The sequence below is a fragment of the Erythrolamprus reginae genome, chromosome 11 (assembly GCF_031021105.1).
Source record: "Erythrolamprus reginae isolate rEryReg1 chromosome 11, rEryReg1.hap1, whole genome shotgun sequence".
NCBI classification, from domain to species: Eukaryota; Metazoa; Chordata; class Lepidosauria; order Squamata; family Dipsadidae; genus Erythrolamprus; species Erythrolamprus reginae.
This window is the reverse complement of record NC_091960.1, coordinates 3802419-3826237: the sequence shown is the minus strand read 5'-3', so window position 1 is coordinate 3826237 and position 23819 is coordinate 3802419. Positions and strand designations below refer to the sequence as shown.

At 45.6% G+C, this 23819-nt stretch overlaps 1 protein-coding gene across 2 annotated transcripts in view; it reads left to right on the top strand.

Moving 5' to 3' along the window:
- The window catches only part of CLPTM1 (CLPTM1 regulator of GABA type A receptor forward trafficking), a 30553-nt gene extending 7634 nt beyond the window's left edge, over positions 1–22919 (top strand). Inside the window, exons 3-14 of one of the 2 annotated variants that reach the window (XM_070764823.1) lie at positions 4783–4906; positions 6398–6556; positions 7129–7246; positions 8387–8472; positions 10531–10651; positions 12032–12276; positions 14637–14730; positions 16501–16691; positions 17609–17704; positions 18779–18914; positions 20400–20567; positions 21887–22919. In XM_070764823.1, coding sequence (XP_070620924.1) covers positions 4783–4906; positions 6398–6556; positions 7129–7246; positions 8387–8472; positions 10531–10651; positions 12032–12276; positions 14637–14730; positions 16501–16691; positions 17609–17704; positions 18779–18914; positions 20400–20567; positions 21887–22188 — 1840 coding nt within the window. In that variant the 3' untranslated portion in view covers positions 22189–22919. The remainder of the gene's footprint in view (positions 1–4782; positions 4907–6397; positions 6557–7128; positions 7247–8386; positions 8473–10530; positions 10652–12031; positions 12277–14636; positions 14731–16500; positions 16692–17608; positions 17705–18778; positions 18915–20399; positions 20568–21886) is intronic. The other variant, XM_070764822.1, reaches the window with a different exon arrangement.
- The last annotated feature ends 900 nt before the right edge of the window (positions 22920–23819 follow it).

Here is a 23819-nt window from a genome sequence, read left to right as displayed (position 1 = left end):
TCCATCTAGTCTGCCCTTATACTATTTCCTGTATTTTATCTTAGGATGGATCTATGTTTATCCCAGGCATGTTTCAATTCAGTTACTGTGGATTTATCTACTACGTCTGCTGGAAGTTTGTTCCAAGGATCTACTACTCTTTCAGTCAAATAATATTTTCTCATGTTGCCTTTGATCTTTTCCCCAACTAACTACAGATTGTGTCCCCTTGTTCTTGTGTTCACTTTCCTATTAAAAACACTTCCCTCCTGGACCTTATTTAACCCTTTAACATATTTAAATGTTTCCATCCTGTCCCCCCTTTTCCTTCTGTCCACCAGACTATACAGATTGAGTTCATGAAGTCTTTCCTGATACGTTTTATGCTTAAGACTTTCCACCATTCTTGTAGCCCGTCTTTGCACATGCGCTAGTGCCCACATAATTCAATGCCCGGAGACAGCCAAAGTTGCCTCCCCCTGCCACCAGAGGCCCTGCGGAGGCCTGAAACATCCCATTTCCCAAACTCTGGTGGGCCTGGTAAGCCCATTTTTTTCCACCCTCCTCAGGCTTCAGAGGCAAAAACGCCCTTCCCCATCCCCTCAGAGACTCTACGGAAACCAAAAACGTCCTCCCAGAGCCTCCGGGCAAGCCAAAAATCAGCTGGCCAGTATGTACATACCCATTGGAGCTCTGCGTGCCAGTAGATATGGCTCCGTGTGCCACCCATGCCATAGGTTCGCCATCACTGGCCTAGGGAAAGCCCGATTCACATCACCGCCATGTCATTAACTTTCACAACTGCGGGGATTCGCTTAACAACGGTGGCAAGAGGGGTCGTAAAATGGAGCCGAATTCATTTAACCAATGTTTAGCTTTAGCGACAGAAATTTTGGGTTTGGTTGTGGTCATAGATCGAGGACTACCCGTATAAGGGGGAGCCCGTCCATTCCTAGTACAGTGGTACCTCTACCTACGAAAGCCTCTGCTTACGAACTTCTCTAGATAAGAACCGGGTGTTCAAGTTTTTTTGCCTCTTCTCAAGAACCATTTTCCCAAGAACCTTACAAACCCGAGCCTCTGAAATTGTAACCAGAAAAGGCAGGGAGAAGCCTCCCTGGGGCCTCTCTAGGAATCTCCTGGGAGGAAACCGGGCTGGAAAAGGCAGGGAGAAGCCTCCGTGGGGCCTCTAGGAATCTCCTGGGAGGTAACCGGGCCGGAAAAGGCAGGGAGAAGCCTCCGTGGGGTCTCTCTAGGAATCTCCTGGGAGGAAACAGGGCCGGAAAAGGCAGGGAGAAGCCTCCGTGGGGCCTCTCTAGGAATCTCCTGGGAGGAAACAGGGCCGGAAAAGGCAGGGAGAAGCCTCCGTGGGGTCTCTCTAGGAATCTCCTGGGAGGAAACAGGGCCGGAAAAGGCAGGGAGAAGCCTCCGTGGGGTCTCTCTAGGAATCTCCTGGGAGGAAACAGGGCCGGAAAAGGCAGGGAGAAGCCTCCCTGGGGCCTCTCTAGGAATCTCCTGGGAGGAAACAGGGCCGGAAAAGGCAGGGAGAAGCCTCCCTGGGGCCTCTCTAGGAATCTCCTGGGAGGAAACAGGGCCGGAAAAGGCAGGGAGACGCCTCTGTGGGGCCTCTCTAGGAATCTCCTGGGAGGAAACAGGGCCGGAAAAGGCAGGGAGAAGCCTCCATGAGGCCTCTCTAGGAATCTCCTGGGAGGAAACAGGGCCGGAAAAGGCAGGGAGAAGCCTCCCTGGGGCCTCTCTAGGAATCTCCTGGGAGGAAACAGGGCCGGAAAAGGCAGGGAGAAGCCTCCCTGGGGCGTCTCTAGGAATCTCCTGGGAGGAAACAGGGCCGGAAAAGGCAGGGAGAAGCCTCCCTGGGGCCTCTCTAGGAATCTCCTGGGAGGAAACAGGGCCGGAAAAGGCAGGGAGAAGCCTCCGTGGGGTCTCTCTAGGAATCTCCTGGGAGGAAACAGGGCCGGAAAAGGCAGGGAGAAGCCTCCGTGGGGCCTCTCTAGGAATCTCCTGGGAGGAAACAGGGCCGGAAAAGGCAGGGAGAAGCCTCCATGAGGCCTCTCTAGGAATCTCCTGGAGGAAACAGGACCAGAAAAGGTAGAGAGAAGCCTCCGTGGGGCCTCTCTAGGAACCTCCTGGGAGGAAACAGGGCCTCCACCCTCCCTGTGGTTTCCCCAATCGCACACATTATTTGCTTTTACATTGATTCCCATGGGGAAAATTGCTTCTTCTTACAAGCTTTTCTACTGGTCACGGAACGAATGAAGTTCGTAAGTAGAGGCACCACTGTATAGGGGAATCTTTGCAAATCAAGGTGACCCAGTCGGAAAGGGCAGGGATGTTCGTTTCCAAAGCCTTTATTAAAATTATGACTTCAAATTGCATCCTTCAGCTACCTCAGCAGTTGGCTTTGCGAACCTCCCCTCCACCCCCGGGGTGCCAGCCAAAATGCTGAAGCTGTTGAATATTTCAATCTGTAAGTGCAAATCAAACTGGAACCGGGCCAGGGTCGAAGTGCCCTTCCCCCTGCGATGGGGAAACGTTGGCCGGGGTTCCTTTCTCATCGCTTAAATGGATCCACGGAGCGCTTTTAAATCAGTTTAAATAATAATTCATCTCGTATGAAGTTTGAAAACTGTCCAAAATGTTATGGCCCAATTTTAAGCAGGGAGGATGAAAAGGACATCATTGAATAGAAGGTCCACTGCTCAAAAAATTAAAGGGAACACTCAAAAGAACTCATCCTAGATCTGAATGAATGAAATATTCTCTTTGGATATTTTGTTCTGTACAAAGTTGAATGTGCACAACAGCAGGTGAAATGGATTGTCGAATCAGTGTTGCTTCCTAAGTGGACAGTTGGATTTCACAGAAGTTTGAGTTACTTGGAATTATATTGTGTTGTTTAAGTGTTCCATTCATTTTTTTTCAGCTGAAGGGATTGGATACTGTAGCCTAGAGGATAATTCTCTGCCTTACAAGGCAAAGGTTGCAGGTTCAGGTCCCAGTGGGTATGGCTAGCTGATGAGGCCAAAATAAGGCCGAAATAGATCTATCCTAGTCTCCCTTAATTTTCAAATTCAGCAAAAAAACATGTGACATATATATAGATATATGTGTGTGTGTGTGTGTGTGTGTATGTATGTGTATATATATATATATATATATATTATATTATAAAATATTACACACGGCAAAACCCGAACTCAGAACTATATATATATATATATATATATATATATATATATATATATATATATATATATAAAAATATATATTAAATTATATATATATATAATATATTAAATTATATATATAAAATCTACAAAAACATATATATATATTATATACAGTACTATATACTATATATATATAGTAGGCAGCCCTCAACTAATATGACCTGCAATTGAACCCACCACTTCTGTTCCTACGGGGGACATTGGTTCAGCGAGTTTCGCCCCATTTTATGACCTTTCTTGCCATACTCGTTAAGCGAAGAAACCAGTATACCAGGTTCTTCAGATGGTCCAAACTGGCAACACACTGCTTGGTTTTCGGGTTTCGCTGATGACTCACAAAGCCTCAGAAACCGATATGCAACCTTGTGGTTTTGTCTCCCCAGTTTGTAGATGATCGTCAACCCTAATTTTAAACATGGGAGGTTGTTAATGCAACGAACCACACAGGGTAACAGCCACTTTCAGTTTTGGGATGGTGCATCACCTATCAACTGGGCGGATGTTGCCACAGGTGTCCTCACCCAGAAATGATTGAGATAGAGAGATGAAACATTCATTTATCCCACCCTCATTTGTACAACTAACTCAAGGCGGCAAAAATATCCATCACACCTTCTTATTTTTCCCATAACAACAACCCTGTGAGGTGGGGAGGCTGAGAGAGAGAGATTGGCCCAAAGTCACCCAGATGACTCTATGATTTGTATGCTGCCCTGAGTCTACAGAGAGGGCGGCATACAAATCAAATTAATAATAATATAATAATAATAATAATACATAAGGCAGGACTAGAAGTCATTGTCTCAACATGAAAGTCACCCAACTGGCTTTCATGTTTTTAAGGTGGGAGTAGAACTCACTGTCTCCTGGTGATTGGTCCAAAGTCACCGAGACGACTTTTGTGCCTAAAGTGGGACTAGAACTCCCAGTCTCTCATTTTCTAGCCTGGTACCTTAAACCGTTAGATCAAAGTGGCTGATTCTTAAATTATTCATTTAATGCTGTTAAGAATATTGATTTTTTTTGGGGTGGGGGTGGGGGGAGAACTAAAAAGTACACATTGTTTTTAATAGGAAAGTGAACACAAGGGGGCACAATCTGAGGTTAGTTGGGGGAAAGATCAGAAACAACGTGAGAAAATATTATTTTACTGAAAGAGGAGTAGATGCTTGGAACAAACTTCCATCAGACGTGGTTGGTAAACTGAATTTAAACATGCCTGGGATAGACATATATCCATCCTAAGATAAAATACAGGATATAGTATAAGGGCATGCTAGATCAGAGAGGGGCGGCGTACAAGTCTAATAAATAATTATTATTATTATTATTATTATTATTATTATTATTATTATTATTATTATTATTTGGACCGGGAGGTCTTTTTCTGCTGTCAATCTTCTATGTTTCTATGAAAGGTTTACCTTCCGAGGACCTCTTTATCCAATCTGGATTTCTCTGGAATTTCCCCCTGTGGCCGTTGCCTCTCGATGGAAAGGTTGGCTTCAAAACTGGTGCAAATTCTCAACATTTTTTTCCCCCTCTTGTCCTGCAGAATCTTTATTATCTGGGCCATCAGTAGCTGGTTTCGCCGTGGTCCAACAACCCAGGATCCATCCACCCCCGGTGGGGCTCCCAGGGCACCAAGCCGCAATCTCTTCCCTAAAGACACTTTAATGGTAAGGACGGTTTGTTTGTGATTCCGGATTTTCCAAGGGTTTCAGTTGGATTTTGACTGTTTGGTAGAGAAGGTGTTAGAATGATAATAATAATAATAACAACAACAATAACAACAACAACAAAACAACATTATTATTATTATTATTATTATTATTATTATTATTATTATTATTATTATTATTATTATTATTATTATTTAGGTGTTACATCGGTTAGAGAGAGAGAGGGAGAGAGAGAATGGTAGATGAGATAGAGAGAGATGATGATGATAATAGCTAGCTAGTTAGCTAGCTACCTAGCTAGGGAGAGAGAGGGAGAGATGATAGCTAGGTAGGAAGGTAGACAGAGACAGACAGACATGATAGGTAGGTAGATAGATAGACAGACACAGACATGATGGATGGATGGACAGACATGATAGATAGATAGATAGATAGATAGATACATACATACATACATACATACATAGATAGATACATAGATAGATACATAGATACATAGATAGATACATAGATAGACAGACAGACAGATAGATAGATACATAGATAGATACATAGATAGATACATAGACACATAGACAGACAGATACATACATACAGTGATCCCTAGATTTTCGCGATCTCGATCTTCGCGAAACGCTATATCGCGATTTTTCCCACCCGATGACGTCACTTTCTTCCTTCCTTTCTCATCTTTCTTTCTCTCTTTCTCTATCTTGCTTCTTCCTCTCTCACACTCTCTTCCTCCCTCTCTCATCTCTTTCTTTCCTTCTCTCTTTTTCTCTATCTCTCCCCCTCTTGCTGGCGGGCGGGCGAGCGGGGGCATCAGCGAGGAGCCGGGGTTTCCCCTTTGCGTGGGCGGCGGGGAAACCCTGATCTTCGTCTGCTCGCTGCTGCTGCAGCAGCAGCAAGCAGACGAAGATCCGGGTTTCCCCGCCGCCCACGCAAAGGGGAAAGCCCGATTCGGCTCCTCGCTGCTGCCGCCGAGCAGATCAGCTGCTGGGCGGCCGCAGCAGCAGCGAGCAGACGAAGATCCGGGTTTCCCCGCTGCCCACGCAAACTCCACGATCTGCGCATGCGCGGCCATGGAAAAAAGGGCGTGCATGCGCAGATGGTGTTTTTACTTCCGCAACCCTACATCGCGAAAAATCGATTATCGCGAGGGGTCTTGGAACGGAACCCTTGCGATAATCGAGGGATCACTGTACATACATAGATAGATACTGCCTTTATTATTCTGAAATATAAGGCAAATGGTTCTGGCCAGTTTATCTTACTTTGTGTATTATAATATCTTCTTTCATTTTTACTCTTCGGCATATTTTGTTTGGCTTTGAAGTGCCAGTTGACATTGCAGACAACTCCACAATATGTCTAGTTATTATTATTTATTTTTATCCCAGCTATAGTCTTATAAATAACTCGAGGCAGTGAACATACTGAATACTCCTTCCTCCTTTTTCTTCCAACTCAAGTTCCTTTTTTTGGCAGGATCTTCATGTGTTCATATCCGAACACGAGCACTTTACCGACTTCAACGCAACGTCGGCGTTGTTTTGGGAACAGCGAGATCTGGTCTACGGAGACTGGACTAGTGGAGAGAATTCGGATGGCTGCTACGAACGTTACACCGAGTTGGAAATCCCTGAGGTATGCGAACAGATGCCCCAATTTACTAACAGCTAGTGGCTGATGGGACATTTCATTATTATTATTATTATTATTATTATTATTATTATTATTATTATTCCTCCCATGTTGACTGTATGACTGTAATTTGTTGCTGATATCCTAAGATTTTTATTAATATTGCTTCTTCATTGCTTATTTGACCCCTATGACAATCATTAAGTGTTGTACCACATGATTCTTGACAAATGTATATTTTATTTTATGTACGCTGAGAGCATCTGCACCAAGACAAATTCCTTGTGTGTCCAATCACACTTGGCCAATAAAGAATTCTATTCTATTGTATTATTATTATTATTATTATTATTAATATTATTATTATTATTATTATTATTATTATTATTATTATTATTTATTAAATTTGTATGCCACCCCTCTCCGTAGACTCGGGGCGGCTCACAGCAGCAATAGAAAACAATATACAATACAAATCTAATATTTAAAACTAAAAACCCATAATTTCATAAGTTCTGTCTCTGCTTCTCTCCTCCTCAGTTTTATAAGTTACGTTCACAATTCTGATTTTACAGAGCGTCCAGCACAACGGTTCCATTTACATCCACGTGTACTTTACGAAAAGTGGGTTCCACCCTGATCCCAAGCAGAAGAACCTCTACCGCCGCCTTTCCACAGTTCACACATCTCGAAGTAAGTTTTCCTTCCAACCATGGTTTGTTTTTATTTTATTTTTTTCCAGTTGAGAGCTTAGCCTCGGCCGCGTTTGTGGGAAATGCCTTCCATGTTTGACAGGTCTCACCAAAGTAACCTAGTTGTTGACCTCTGGTAATCCTTCCTATAACGTCCCTCCTCCCCCGTCTTGTTGGCATTCCTGCCAAGAATGGCGAGCAGGAGATAGCGGTGCTACAAGTATTCCTTGACCTATGTCCACAATAGGGACCAGAAAGTTCTTCGTTAAATGGCGTGGTCATTAAGTGAGACGCCATATGGACACATTCAATTTTACAGTACTTTTGGTCATGGTCATTAAATGAATCGTGTGGCCATAATAGCTTGCAACCTTTCCGCTATACCTTTGCTCGTCGGGAGCTTGGGACACTTCAACCATCATAACCTGCCAGTTGCCAAGTCTTTGGATCACATGACTCTGGGGAGGCTTCAGTGGTTGTAAGCGTGAAAAACTATCTTAAGTCATTTTTTTAAAGTGGTGTTGTCTCTTCGAGCGATCACTAAACGAATGTCGCACGTCGAGGACATCTGCCTTTTTTAATTTTTCCAAATAAAACGGCGCACATATCCAACCCAATTCCATCCTCCATTACTCACAACTACAACAATCTTATGAGTTAGGTATTGGGCTGAGGGGTCATGTGAAAGTGGGACTAGAACTCCCACTCGACTAGTGATTGATCCAAAGTCATCCAGACGGCTTTCGCGCCTAAGGCAGGACTAGAACTCACTGACTTCTCATGATTGGACCAAAGACCTCCAGACGGCTTTCATGTGAAGGTGGGATTAGAACTCCCACTCTCCTAGTGATTGACCCAAAGTCACCCGGCCAGCTTTCATAACTAAGGCAGGACTAGAACTCACTGACTCCTGGTGATTGGTCCAAAGTCCCCTTGCCAGATTTCATGTGAAGGTGGGACTAGAACTCCCACGCTCCTAGTGATTGGCCCAAAGTCACCCAGCCAGCTTTCATAAGTAAGGCAGGACTAGAACTCACCGTCTCCTGGTTCCTAGCCTGGTGCTTTAACCACTATACCAAAGTGATTGGTTATAGTCAGATCAAATTTTACCTTTTTCCCCCCATTTTGTTTTTATTTGCAGTGATCAACAAGTATAAACGTAGACGCTTTCTGAAAACCAAGAACCTACTAACCGGGGAAACGGAAGCGGATCCCGAAATGATAAAAGTAACGTGACCTCTCCGATACTTTCTCCTCTTCTTGACTTTAAAATGTCCCAATCCCCCCCCCCCCCCCCCCCCTATAAGCTCTTTGGGCCTCAACTTTACAATCTTCGGCTGCTTGGTGGAATTGGGTGTCTGCAAAAAACAAAAGGGTGTGTGTGTGAAATTTGCAAATGGCTGTGCTAGTTTGCCTGCTGAAATGGTTTCCTTTGCTCCTTTGTGGGGTTTCACACAATGGCAAAAACAATAGCATTTAGACTTATATGCTGTACAGCCCTCTCTAAGCGGTTTACATCTCCTTAAAACCCACCTCTGCCGTCAGGCATGGGGGAATTGAGATATCCCTTTCCCCCCAGGCCTATACAATTTATGCATGGTATGTTTGTGTGTATGTTTGGCTTTTAATAAGGGTTTTTTAGTTATTAAACATTAGATTTGTTATATGCTGTTTTACTATTTTTGTTAGCCGCCCTGAGTCTGCGGAGAGAGGCGGCATACAAATCTAATTAATTAATTAATAAACAAACAAACAAACTACCCAGCACTTTGCAAACTGTGGCTCCGGGCTTAGTGGGATAAGGCTTAGGGGCCTTCAGGGAAGAGGAGAGAGCCCAGTTGTGGGCCCGTGGCAGCTAGCCATCATAGGAAACCAGAGATACGAGATAGGATGGTGCTCATGAGGTCTGAAAGAAGAAGAGGGGGAAAACCTGAGCCGTTTGAGACTGATTGGCAAAGCTCTGGATGGGTGAAAGCGAGACAGAGAGAGAGAGAAATCTCATATTCAGGTTACGCTTTGCGCAGAGAGATGGAGGCACACCTGTGGGTACGTCACCTGGAAAAAAGCACCGGGGCCTTTCCCACCACAACTGGGAAACACCCTAGGTGGGTCTAGCTGGGCCTGCAGTTCGAACTCTTGGGTTCTCTCTGGCAAGCTGCACAGAATACGACACAGTACCGTAAGTACAGTACGTCACAGAATAGAATATACAATACAATACAGAATAGGATATAGAATAGAATATAGGAAAAGAATTTAGAATAGAATATACAGTACAGAATAAAATTTATTTGACTGAAAGAGTGGCAGATGCTTGGAACAAACTTCCAGCAGACGTGGTTGGTCAATCCACAGGAACTGAATGTAAACATGCCTGGGATAAACATATATATCCATCCTAAGATGACATACAGGAAATAGTATAAAGGGCAGACTAGATGGACCAGGAGGTCTTTTTCTGCCGTCAATCTTGTATGTTTCTGTGTTTCTAAAATATAGAATGATAGAGTAGGATAGAATAGAATAGAATATAGAATATAATATACAATGCAGTACAGAATACAATATAGAATAAGAGAGTAGAATGGGATGAAATAGAATATAGAATATAGGAATACTGTAGAATGTAAAATACAATAAAGCAGTGTTTCCCAACCTTGGCCACTTGAAGATATCTGGACTTCAACTCCCAGAATTCCCCAGCCAGCAAATGCTGGCTGGGGAATTCTGGGAGTTGAAGTCCAAATATCTTCAAGTGGCCAAGGTTGGGAAACACTACAATAAAGAATAGAATACAGAAAATACAATGCAAATAGAACGGACTAGAAAAGAATACAATATAGAATGCAATAAGGAATGGAATATAGAATAGAATAAAGGAGAATATAATACAATATAGAATAGAACGGAACGGAATGGAGTAGAGGGGGGAATGGAATAGACAGAAGGGAACAGAAGAGAATAGAAAACATGGAACGGAACAGAATAAGCTGCTTGGATGAGGAGCTAAATGGCTTCCAGAAAAAAACCCAAAATCCATTTGCCCTTTGAAAAAAGCACCTTTGCTTTTAAGATGACTGAGAATCTCCCTATACAGCTGCTGCCAAAAAGTTCTCTCTTTTTTTTTCTTTCTTTGCTGGACCCATCACATTCCAGTCTTTTGGACGGCTACTTGGGGGGAGGGGGGAGTTGTCTAGAATGTCCCCTTCTCTCCTCTGGTTTTCCTAACACCCCCGCCCCCCGCCCCGGGAGAAATGTGATCCAGGCTTCGTGCTTTTCTTGCAGAGAGCTGAGGACTTCGGCCCCATAGAGGTGATCTCGCACTGGCACCCCAACCTCACCATCAACATTGTGGATGACCACACCCCGTGGGTCAAGGGCAGCGTTCCTCCCCCTCTGGATCAGTGTAAGACTTGAAATAATTCCAAACCTATGGAGTTGCTCTGGTGGGTAGGGAGGGCTTCCTTTTCTCTGATGCTCTGGAATGACAGAGTTGGATGGGACCTGGGAGGTCATCTAGTCCAACCCTCTGCTCGAGCAGTGAACCTATGGCACAGGTGACACATGGAGCCATATCTGCTGGCATGTGAGACCCCATTTGGAAGACTGTGTCCAGTTCTGGAGACCTCACCTACAAAAAGATATTGACAAAATTGAAGGGGTCCAAAGACGGGCTACAAGAATGGTGGAAGGTCTTAAGCATAAAACGTATCAGGAAAGACTTCATGAACTCCATCTGTAGAGTCTGGAGGACAGAAGGAAAAGGGGGGACATGATCGAAACATTTAAATATGTCAAAGGGTTAAATAAGGTTCAGGAGGGAAGTGTTTTTAATAGGAAAGTGAACACAAGAACAAGGGGACACAATCTGAAGTTAGTTGGGGGAAAGATCAAAGGCAACATGAGAAAATATTATTTTACTGAAAGAGCAGTAGATCCTTGGAACAAACTTCCAGCAGACGTGGTTGGTAAATCCACAGGAACTGAATTTAAACATGCCTGGGATAAACATAGATCCATCCTAAGATAAAATACAGGAAATAGTATAAGGGCAGACTAGATGGACCAGGAGGTCTTTTTCTGCCGTCAGTCTTCTATGTTTCTATGCCCTCGCTCAGCTCCAACATGCATGTGTGTGCCGACCAGCTGATTTTTGGCTCGCACAGAGGCTCTGGCAGGGCATTTTTTGTTTCCAGAGAGCCTCCAGGGGGATGGGAGAGGGTGTTTTTACCCTCCCTCGGCTCCAGGGGAGCCTGGGGAGGGCAAAACACGATCGTACTGGGGCCACCAGAACTTGTGGAACAGGCCATTTCCAACCTCCAGAGGGCCTCTGGGGGGGGGTGGAGGAAGCTGTTTTCGCCCTCCCCAGAGATTGAATCACAACCCCCCCCCCATTTACGATAGAAAAACATACGCTCTTTCTAACGAAAGAAAAATGAAGATGATTGAAGGTGAGAAAACAGAGAGCGATAGAAAAAAATTGCTCTCTCTAATGAAGGTGGTTGACGGTGATGAAACATAGCTCTCTGTTTTCTCACCTTCAATCGTCTTCATTTTTCTTTCATTAGAAAGAGCACGGTTTTTCCCTATCCTATATGTTGTTTTTGTGATGGTTTCTTTTCAAATAAGGCTGCAAAAATCAGTCAAGTGGACACCTGGTCCGCTTGACAAAGAATGACCCTGTTCTCACTGTCCCAAAAAGGTCTCCTTGATTCCCTCTAGTCTTCCTTCTGTCCTGGCGGCCTCTGGACCCTGCCGTGATGCTACTTGGCTTGTTTCTTTCCAGATGTGAAGTTCGACGCCGTGAGCGGCGACTACTACCCCATCCTCTACTTCAACGACTACTGGAACTTGCAAAAGGATTACTACCCCATTAATGAGACGGTGGAGCGCTTGCCCTTCCGCCTCTCTTACTGCCCGCTCTCGCTCTGGCGGTGGCAGCTGTATGCCGCCCAGAATAGCAAATCGCCTTGGAATTTCCTCGGGGAGGACTTGTATGGACAATCCGACGAGGAGCAGGACTCTGTCAAGGTGAGTGGACTAACCCCCCACCCTCCTTACCCTTGGGGAACCCCCAGGCTCTGGACTCCAGAATTGCATCTACAATCCTTGTATTTAAAAAGGCTGAATATGGAGGTTTTAGCAATTCTACAAAAATAGAGAGTTTGTTTGGTCTGGTGGCAGAGACTTTAGGCTAGAAAGTGGGAGACTGTGAATTGTAGTCCAGTCTTTTTTAAAAAAAATAGAGCCGGGATGGCGCAGCCGGTAGAGTGCTGTACTGCAGGCCACTGAAGCTGACTGTAGATCTGTAGGTCAGCGGTTCAAATCTCATCACCAGCTCAAAGTTCTGGAGACCTCACCTACAAAAAGATATTGACAAAATTGAACAGGTCCAAAGACGGGCTACAAGAATGGTGGAAGGTCTTAAGCATAAAACGTATCAGGAAAGACTTCATGAACTCAATCTGTAGAGTCTGGAGGACAGAAGGAAAAGGGGGGACATGATCGAAACATTTAAATATGTTAAAGGGTTAAATAAGGTTCAGGAGGGAAGTGTTTTTAATAGGAAAGTGAACACAAGAACAAGGGGACACAATCTGAAGTTAGTTGGGGGAAAGATCAGAAGCATCGTGAGAAAATATTTTACTGAAAGAGTAGTGGATCCTTGGAACAAACTTCCAGCAGACGTGGTAGATAAATCCACAGTAACTGAATTTAAACATGCCTGGGATAAACATATATCCATCCTAAGATAAAATACAGGAAATAGTATAAAGGCAGACTAGATGGACCATGAGGTCTTTTTCTGCCGTCAGTCTTCTATGTTTCTATGGTTGACTCAGCCTTCCATCCTTCTGAGGTGGGTCAAATGAGGACCCGGATTGTGGGGGCAAGAGGCTGGCTCTGTTTATAAAAAGTGCTATTGCTCATATGTTGGTAAGCCGCCCTGAGTCTAAGGAGAAGGGCGGCATAAAAATTGAATCAATAAATAAATAATCTTTATCAAGTAGATACTTAAAAAAAAATACAACAAAAACAAGACATAACAAAGGTAGATATAATGCACGATATCAAATCATATGTATCATATGAAGAAAAGAAAGAAGGGAAAAGAAATAAAAAAAGATATAGTGAAAAGTTGTAATAGAGAAAGAAAGAAAAAGGTTATAGAAAGGAGAAGGGGGAAAGGAGAGCGTGCTGGCTATTTAGCCGGCACGTCAGTAATATCCGACATCAATATACGATATAAGTAATGCTTATATCTAGTCCAGCCTTAACCGTGAAAGTAGGCTGGGTGATTTGGGACCAAGGACCAGGAGACGGTGAGTTCTAGTCCTGCTTTAGGCATGAAAGGCAGCTGGGTGATTTAAGGCCAATGACCAGGAGATGGTCAGTTCTAATTCTGCCTTTGGCGTGAAAGATGGCTTTGTGACTTTAGGTCAGGTAACCAGGAGGCAGTGAGTTGTAGTTCAACTTTAGCCGTGAAAGCTACCTGGGTTACGCTGGACCAATTCTCAGGAGATGGTGAATTCTAGTCCCTGCGAGACCGCCTTCTGCCGCACGAATCCCAGCGACCGGTTAGGTCCCACAGAGTTGGCCTTCTCCGGGTCCCGTCGACTAAACAATGTCATCTGGCGGGACCCAGGGGAAGAGCCTTTTCTGTGGTGGCTCCGACCCTCTGGAACCAGCTCCCCCAAGAGATCAGGATTGCCCCCACCCTCCTTGCCTTTCGTAAACTCCTTAAAACCCACCTCTGCCATCAGGCATGGGGGAATTGAAACATCTCCCCCTTGCCCATGTAGTTCTTGTGTATGATTCGATTGTGTGTTGTTTTTTATATATTGGGGTTCCTTTTTTGGACTTTTTAATCTAAAACTGTAACCTAGATTTCTAAATATTAGATTTGTTACTATGTATTGTTCTTCACCATTGTTGTGAGCCGCCCCGAGTCTGCGGAGAGGGGCGGCATATAAATCCAATAAATCTAATCTAATCTAATCCAATTTAGGCATGAAAGCAAGATGGGTGATTTAAGGCCAATGACCAGGAGATGGTGAATTCTAGTCCCAATTTAGGGATGAAATGCAGCTGGGTGACTGGGCAAGTCTTTCTGTCTCAGCCCAACATGCAAACTTCACAGAATTGTGAGGAACATAGAAAGAGGACGGTGTGTTAGATATATTCATCAGCTTATTTGCAAAAACAATAAAAGCAAAAGGCAAATAAATAAATAAATACATCGAAAATTAAAACCAGCACAGGGTATTGTCCTCGGGCCCGCGGATCCGGGTACGAGTCTTGGAGTCCATTAAATTGTCATGCATTATTGCTGGTTTATTTTTTGCACGTCTACGTTGTCTCACACCCCTTTGGTTTATTTATTCTCCCAGGTGGCTCTGTTGGAAACGAACCCTTACTTGTTGGCTCTGACGATCGTTGTTTCCATTGTGCACAGTATTTTTGAGTTCCTGGCTTTCAAGAACGGTAAGTTTCGAAGTCTTTCAAAGCCTCGTCTCCCCTCCTATTTCCCAAAGCTGGGGTTGAATGTGAACTTCTGCGTATCGTCAATTTTTGGCCAGGTTTGTTTGTTTGTTTGTTTATTTATTTATTTATTCATTCATTCATTCATTCATTCATTCATTTATTTACTTATTTACTTATTTACTTACTTATTTACTTTTTTACTTTTTTACTTATTCACTTATTCACTTACTTACTTACTTACTTACTTACTTACTTACTTACTTACTTACTTACTTACTTACTAGATTTGTATGCCGCCCCTCTCCGAAGACTCAGGGCGGCTAACAACAATAAAAAGACAATGTAAACAAATCTAATATTAAAAATAATCTTAAAAAACCCAATTTAAAGAACCACTCATACATACAAGCATACCATGTATAAATTCTATAAGCTTAGGGGAAGGGAAAATTTCAATTCCCCCATGCCTGACGACAGAGGTGGAGCTTGCGAAAGGCAAGGAGGGTGGGGGCAACCCTGATATCTGGGGGGAGCTGGTTCCAGAGGGTCGGGGCCGCCACGGAGAAGGCTCTTCTCCTGGGTCCCGCCAAACAACATTGCTTAGTCGACGGGACCCAGAGAAGGCCAACTCTGTGGGACCTAACCGTTCGCTGGGATTCGTGCCAGGTTGTCGATTTTAACCTAGTACGACCACGAGACATACATGGTGGCTCTTTTAATCCGCCGTTTCTCTGCCTTGGTGACTTTAAGATGGCTGGACTTCCAACTCCCAGAATTCTGGCTGGCTGGAGAATTCTGGGAGTTGGTCCACCCATCTTAAAGTCACCGTTCCAAAGCAACCCTGTCTAAGATTTCATCACCCAGCAGGATTCAACCAAGCCTGAGACTCAAGACAACCTACAAAGTTGCCCCTTCGTGGATTGGCGATCAGGGAGTCTGACCACCGATCAGAATACAGTATTTTAAATGTAGATTTTATTGTCGATTTCTAACGTGTTTTGCATAAAATTGCTTATGAGCAAGTCTCAGGAGAAAGGCAGCATAGAAATTGAAGGAAGGAGGCTAGGCTTATAAAATTTATGCATGGTATGTTAGTATGTATGATTGGTATCTAAATTGGGGTTTTAAATTAGCTTAAATATTAGATTTGTTTACATTGTATTATTATTGCTGTTAGCCGCCCCGAGTCTGCGGAGAGGGACGGCATACAAATCTGATTAATAAATAAATAAATGAAGGGAGGGAGGAAGGAAATGAATAGATAGATAGATAGATAGATAGATAGATAGATAGATAGATAGATAGATAGATAGATAGATAGATAGATAGATAGATTAGATAGATAGATAGATAGATAGATAGATAGATAGATAGATAGATAGATAGATAGATAGATAGATAGATTAGATAGATAGATAGATAGATAGATAGATAGATAGATAGATAGATAGATAGATAGATAGATAGATAGATAGATAGATAGATAGATAGATAGATAAATTTCAGGGACAGGAAGCAAGCTAAAAGCCCAAGAGAGGGTATAAATATATATCAGTCTCCACTCCATGTGGTCAGCTATTCAGGATTTCAAATCCACGTGGTCCTGTCCACCATTAAGCCATCTTTCCAATCCGCCTCCTTGGTTCCAGCGTCCTTCTCCCCACTTGGAACTGAACCCGGCAGCCATTCTTTCCAGCAGAACAAAGGATGTGTACGGGGATCACTTCTTTTTCTGACCCCGATTGTGCTTCTCACCCTCCTCTCTGTCAGATATTCAGTTCTGGAACAGCAGGCAGTCCCTGGAGGGCCTCTCCGTCCGGTCGGTCTTCTTTGGGGTGTTCCAGTCCCTCGTGGTCCTCCTCTACATCCTGGATAACGAAACAAACTTTGTGGTGCAAGTCAGCGTCTTCTTCGGTCTGCTCATCGATCTCTGGAAGATCACAAAAGTGATGGATGTCCGGGTGAGAAGGGGGACACATAACTACTTGGGGAGGAAGAATTGAGCCAGTTTGGCACAGTGGTTAAGGCACTGGGCTAGAAAGCGAGAGAGCGTGAGTTCAAGTCCTGCCTGAAACCAAGATGGGTGACTTTGGGTCAATCACCAGGAGACTGGGAGTTCTGGTGCCGCCTTAGGCACAAAAGCCAGCTGGGCCAATCACCCAAGAGATGGTGAGTTTTAGTCCTGCCTTAAGCATGAAAGCCAGCTGTGTGACTTTGGGTCAATCACCAGGAGACTGGGAGTTCTAGTCCCATCTTAAGCATGAATAGGAGCTGGGTGACTTTGGGTCAATCACCAGGAGACTGGCAATTCTAGTCCCATTTTAGGCATAAAATCTGGATGGGTGACTTTGGGTCAATCACTAGGAGACTGGGAGTTCTAGTCCCATCTTAAGCCTGAATAGGAGCTGGGTGACTTTGGGTCAATCACCAGGAGACTGGGAGTTCTAGTCCCATCTTAAGCACAAAATCCAGCTGGTCCAATCACCAAGAGATGGTGAATTCTAGCCCTGCCTTAAGCATGAAAGCTGCCCAGGTGACTTTGGGCTCGTACCTCACTGTCAGTACAACTCACCTTGCAGGGGGGGGGGGGGGGTTTGTGGAGAAAATAGGGAGTAGGAAGAAGTATTTGATATGTTCACCGCCTTGAGTTATTTGTAAGACAGACTTTCTCAACCCTCTCCTGGTTACAGTCCATCCATTTCTACGTTTCCCAGGCCACCTCGAGCATTGGACGATTGGGGATGATGGGGACTGTAGCCTCCGTGCATCCAGGGAGGGGATTCTGGGAAGGCAAAGTTTCTGGGCAACCAATCAGATGTCTCAAAATCTATCCCTCCCCCCATTTCTCTTTTTTGGGTCCTGTTTTCCGGTCGAACAGCTGGATCGCGAGAACAAAATTGCCGGGATTTTCCCACGCTTAACGTTCAAGGACAAATCGACCTACATCGAAACGTCGACCAAAGTCTACGACGATGTAAGTTCAGGCTTTCCTGGGTATGAAAGACCCCCCCGGCCCCCTCCAGGTATTCAAGGCAGCCGGCATTTTCCCCTCCAATCTGTCATCGTTTCTCTGCGTCAGCAACTTAGAGATGGTCGTCAAAGCTCCGCCCATGGAATTCCCTATTGGGATTCCCCACCTCCTTTCTAGCCTCCAGATCGGCCGAAAATGCCGCCGCCGATCGCAAAAACGGTGCTCCGCCGAGCGGCGCTGCCCGGCTGTCACCTTCTGAAACAGCCGGGCGCTTCTCAGCGGCCTCCGGAACCCGAACCCGAATCTGAACTTCTGGGTTCGGCATTTGGGAGAACGCCGAGAAGCCCCCCAGCTGTTTCAGAAGGTGACAGCCGGGCGACGGCACTTCTCGGCGGCCTCCCGAACCCGAAAAGTTCGGGTTCGGGTTCAGGAGAACGCCGAGAAGCCCCCCGGCTGTTTTAAAAGGTGACAGCCGGGCGGCGCCCAGCGGAGCGCCATTTTGCTATTTTTTTTTCCTGTTTGCACGGATTAATCGCTTTTACATTGTTTCCTATGGGAAACAATGTTTCGTCTTACGAACGTTTCGCCTTACGAACCTACTTCCAGAACCAATTAGGTTTGTAAGACGAGGTATTACTGTATAAGCTCATTTGTTGCGCTTACAGATACATAAACCCTCATTTGAACCCAGAGTTCTTACGACCACATAGTCACAAAGACAAAATGGAAATAGCAGAATAGCTGAGAGGGTGAATCACGCTTCTGGCTCCCTCTTGTGGTCATCCATAACACTAGCTCTTAAAGCAACAGTGTTCTAATACGTGTAAGCATTCGTTGTTGGTTTGTGTTATCTATTGCCAAACCCAACTAGTTATGTACATGGTCCTAACAAAGTCCACCCATGTTCAAGGCCTATCCAGATGGAGACACGCTCTGCTAGGTATTGCCTGTTGATGACTCCAGCAAACGTTGATTCATGCGGCTAGTCCCTGGGTGGTCTCCCCTTTCCCGAAATGCTAGTGTGCTTGATTTTTTCCCCTCCCCAAGCCTCTCCTCACCCCTCCTTTGCCTTCACAGATGGCCTTTCGGTACCTTTCCTGGATCCTTTTCCCCCTGCTGGGTTGTTACGCTGTATACAGCCTGCTCTACATGGAGCACAAAGGCTGGTATTCCTGGATCCTGAGCATGCTCTATGGCTTCCTGCTGACCTTTGGTGAGTTAGTGGTGGGTGGGTGACCCCTAATAGCTCCCCCACGACCTCCCGGGCCCGGCTTCCCACCTGCCTGTCTTATCTGCAACCTCACAGTGCTTTCCAGCCCTCTCTTAAGTGGTTTAAAGAGTCAGAATAATTTTGCTGACTTCAGAAGGATGGAAGGATGAGTCAACGTTGAGCCAGTGAGGATCGAACTCCAGACTGTGGGCAGAGTTGGGCCGCAATGCTGCATTCTAGCCACTGCACCTGGAAGAGAGGGAGGAAAGGAAAGGAAGGAAAGGACTCTGCTCTGAGTCTTTGGAGAGGGGCGGCATACAAGTCTAATAAATTATTATTAATTGGGAGGGAGGGAGGGAGGATGGAAGGAAGGAAGGAAGGAAGGAAGGAAGGAAGGAAGGAAGGAAGGAAGGAAGGAAGGAAGGAAGGAGCGGCTAATAGCAATAGCACTTAGACCTATACACCGCTTTACAGCCCTCTCTTAGCAATTTACAGAGCCAGCACCTTTCCCCCAACAATCTGGGTCTTTGTTTGACCCACTTTGGAAGGATGGGAGGCTGAAACAGCCTTGAGACGGTCAAAATGAAACATCTGGCAATACTGCATTCTTACAGGAAAGGAAAGAAGGGGGGAAGGAAAGAAGGAAGGGCAATAGCTCTTAGACTTATATACCACTTCCCAGAGCTTTTACAGCCCTCTCTAAGCAGTTTACAGAATCCGTCTCTCGCCCTCAACAACCTGGTCCACATTTGACCCACCGCGGAAGGATGGAAGGCTGAGTCAAGCTTAAGTCTGATGAGATTTGAACTGCCGACAATTGGCAAAATTAGACTGCAATGCTGCATTCTAGAAGGAAGGAAGGAAGGAAGGAAGGAAGGAAGGAAGGAAGGAAGGAGACACAAAGGAAGAGGGGGGAGGAGAGAGGAGAGGAAGGAAAGGAGGGACGGGGAAGGAAGGAAGGAAGGAAAGGAAACACAGAGAGATGGAAAGATGAAAAGAAGGAAGGGGAGGGAGGGGAGGAAGGAAGGGCACTTAGACTTATATACCGCTTTCCAATGCTTCCCAGTCCTCTCTAAGTGGTTTATAGAGTCAGCCTCTTGCCCCCGACAATCTGGGTCCTCATTTTACCGACCCCAGAAGGACGAACGCCTGTTATTCGGCTGAGTTAATGTCAGGGTTCCAAGTAATAAATCAGCCAGGGCAGCTTCAGAGTTGACAACTAGCCTTCAGTGCTTCCCTCCAACCACTGCACCACCACGGGCTCTTCAGATAAAAGAATCCTTCCCTTCCCATCTCAATTCAGTGGCATTTTTCCCCCCACCAGTTTTACAGTACAGGCAAGTCCTCCACTTCCAAAACAGTTTGTCTAGTTCAAAGTTGCAGCAGCCCTAAAAAGAAAAGTGGCTTGTATCCATTTTGCACACAACGGTTCCTATTCGTTGTGGTTGTAATTCGAGGACTCCGGTGTCTCCCTCTCTCCCTCTCCAGGCTTCATCACCATGACGCCCCAGCTCTTCATCAACTACAAGCTGAAGTCGGTGGCTCACCTGCCTTGGAGGATGCTCACCTACAAGGCCCTCAACACCTTCATCGACGACCTCTTCGCCTTCGTCATCAAAATGCCGATGATGTACAGGATAGGCTGCCTTCGCGACGGTAATGGCCTCTTCTCCCGGACTCTGCCGTCCCTCCCCTGCCCCGCGTAACCAGAGCAATCTGCTAACCCCCCTCACCCACGGTTGCTGTCTTTACACCAGTGATGGCGAACCTATGGCACAGGTGGCACGCAGAGCCATATCCGCTGGCACGCAAGCCATTGCCCTAGCTCAGCTCTAATGTGGATGTTATTACTGCCCATAACCCCTGAGGGCTGCTGTTTTGGGAAAAGCCGGATTAAAGGGCCCGAGGAGCAGAAGCTATAATAATAATGCAATAATAATAATAATAATAATAATAATTATTATTATTATTATTATTATTATTTATTGGATTTGTATGCCGCCCCTCTCCGCAGACTCGGGGCGGCTAACAACAGTGATAAAAAAACAGCATGGAACAATCCAATACTAAACAACTAAAAAAAAACTTATTATAAAACCAAACATACATACAAACAAACATACCATGCATAAATTGTAAAGGCCTAGGGGGAAAGAGTATCTCAGTTCCCCCATGCCTGACGGCAGAGGTGGGTTTTAAGGAGCTTATGAAAGGCGAGGAGCAGGGGGCAATTCTAGTCTCTGGGGGGGAGTTGGTTCCGAAGGGCCGGGGCCGCCACAGAGAAGGCTCTTCCCCTGGGTCCTGCCAAACGACATTGGTTAGTTGACGGGACCCGGAGAAGGCCCACTCTGTGGGACCTAACTGGTCGCTGGGATTCGTGCAGCAGAAGGTGGTCCCTGAGATATTCTGGTCCGATGCCATGAAGGGCTTTATAGGTCATAACCAACACTTTGAATTGTGACCGGAAACTGATCGGCAACCAATGCAGACTGCGGAGTGTTGGTGTAACATGGGCATAACAACAACAACAACAATTCTGGTGTGTACTGTATCTCCCATTCCAGACTTTACAGCCAATTCATCTTGCAAGGCCTAAGGACCCATATTTTGGGGTGGGGGAAGGAAGGGAGGTTAAGAACACAAGGACACACTGGACCTCAGAGCATGTGAAGACTCCGTTCCCACATGAGTTGAAACCAATTCTCTTAAGAGTCCAACCTTGGCCCCTTGAACTCCTGTGGACTTCGACTCCCAGAATCCCCTGCAAGTCAGCCATGTTGGCTGTGAGGAACTCTGGGAATTGAAGTCCAGGCACCTTAAAAAATTCCCAACCTTGAGAAATCATATTTTCCTAGGCTCCAATTTACTATTTACGAGTCTGCGGAGAGGGGCGGCATACAAATCCAATAAATAATAATAACAATAAATAATAATATTTGCTCTCTCTCTCTCCCTCCTATCTCTCCCCTCCCCAGATGTCGTGTTCTTCATTTACCTGTACCAAAGGTGGATCTACCGGGTCGACCCAACTCGCGTCAACGAGTTTGGGATCAGTGGGGAAGACCCAGCCGGCAGGACAACGCCGACGCCCAGTATAGCTCAGCCGGACGGTATCCCTGCAGTGTTGGCCAGCAGCCCACCGGAGGCTAAAGCCGAGGGTCCCGCCGACGCGGCAACAGAGAGAGGTGCCGGAGAGACCCCCGCCGCCAATCCAGGGGGCTCTCCCGCTGCCGAAACCCTCCCGGCCAAAACGGCGGAAGAGAAGAAGAAAGATTAAGCCGCCACGGTTTTATTTTTTTTAAAAATGATTCCTAACTTGACACTCTCACTGTTGGATAACGGACAGGAGGCGAACGGGCAAGGGATGGGCCGGAGGGGGGAGGGCAGACTCACTCCAGGGGGGGGGGTGTTTCTCCCTGAGCTCTTTATTTTATATTCCAGAAAAATTTCTGGGGAGGGGGGACACAGAAGCAGGCAGGAGATAATATCGGAGGAGAGAAGGGGGGTCGATCAGCAAGCGAAGGTCTCTTGAGAATTGTGGAAGTGACATGTGACATGTGTGTTCGTCGCGAGAGAAACCTCACCGCGGGAGGCTCCCCCCCTCCCCAAAACCCAACGCCCCCCCTCTGGATTTCTTTCCCCCCCCCTGTGTTTAAAATCAAACCCACTCCCCCCCAGTAATCATTGTGCGCGCCATCTCCCGTCAATGCGAGTCGTGTTTTTTTTTTTTAAGACGTCCGGTCGTTCAGGACTTTGTTTCCTGCCAAGTCTGTGTGTCTCCGTGTCATAAATTATATATATATATGTATATAGATATATATATATATAAACAAGAAAAATACACCAAAAAAATACACAAAAAAAAGAGAGAGAGTGAAAGAAAGGGGGAGCCGATGCTATAAGAACCGAGCCAAGAAGTACCGTTTGTTTTTTTTCCTTCATCATTGCATTCCCGAAGGAGGACGATGGATTGAATAAATTCCCTGTGGGTGTTTATGTTTAAACCAACCAACCGATGGATCCGCCAGTCCTCATTTCACGCCCTTCCTGGGTCTCCTCAGCAGGATTCAGGGTAAGGGACTTCGAGGAAGGGGCTCCCCAGGGAAGCGGGGGGTACGGAAGTCTGGGTCTTTGGAAGAACGACTGGGGGGGAAAAAAACAAAAACGGGAGATTATTATTATTATTATTTCTTGGATTTGTATGCTGCCCCTCTCCGCAGACTCGGGGCGGCTCACAACAGTGGTAAAACAACATGAACAATCCAATTAATAAAAACAACTAAAAAACCCTTATTATAAAAAACCCAAACATACACACAAACATACCATGCATAACTTGTAACAGCCTAGGGGGAAAGGATAACTTAACTCCCCCATGCCTGGCCACAAAGGTGGGTCTTAAGTAATTTGCGAAAGACAAGGAGGGTGGGGGCCGTGCTAATCTCTGGGGGGAGTTGGTTCCAGAGGGTCGGGGCCACCACAGAAAAGGCTCTCCCCCTGGGGCCCGCCAAACGACATTGTTTGGTCGACGGGACCCGGAGAAGGCCAACTCTGTGGGACCTTATCGGCCGCTGGGATTCGTGCGGTAGAAGGCGGTTCCGGATGTATTCTGGCCCAATGAAGATGAAGAAGTGAAGTTAACATGCTGTTAAAATTGCTCCGTGTTTGTAACTGGGCCAGGGGTGGCAGGGGGATTTTATCTATTATTTATTTATTTATTTATTTATTAGATTTCTATGTTTTCATTTAGGGGTAGTGATTTCTGACAAGTCTCCAAATGGGTGAACAGTGCGGTCAGACAGTAGGGAAAGCAAGTAGAGTGCCTGGCTGCCTAGCTAGAGGTATAACAAGCAGGAAGAGGGAGATTGTGATCCCGCTATATAGAGCGCTGGTGAGACCCCATTTGGA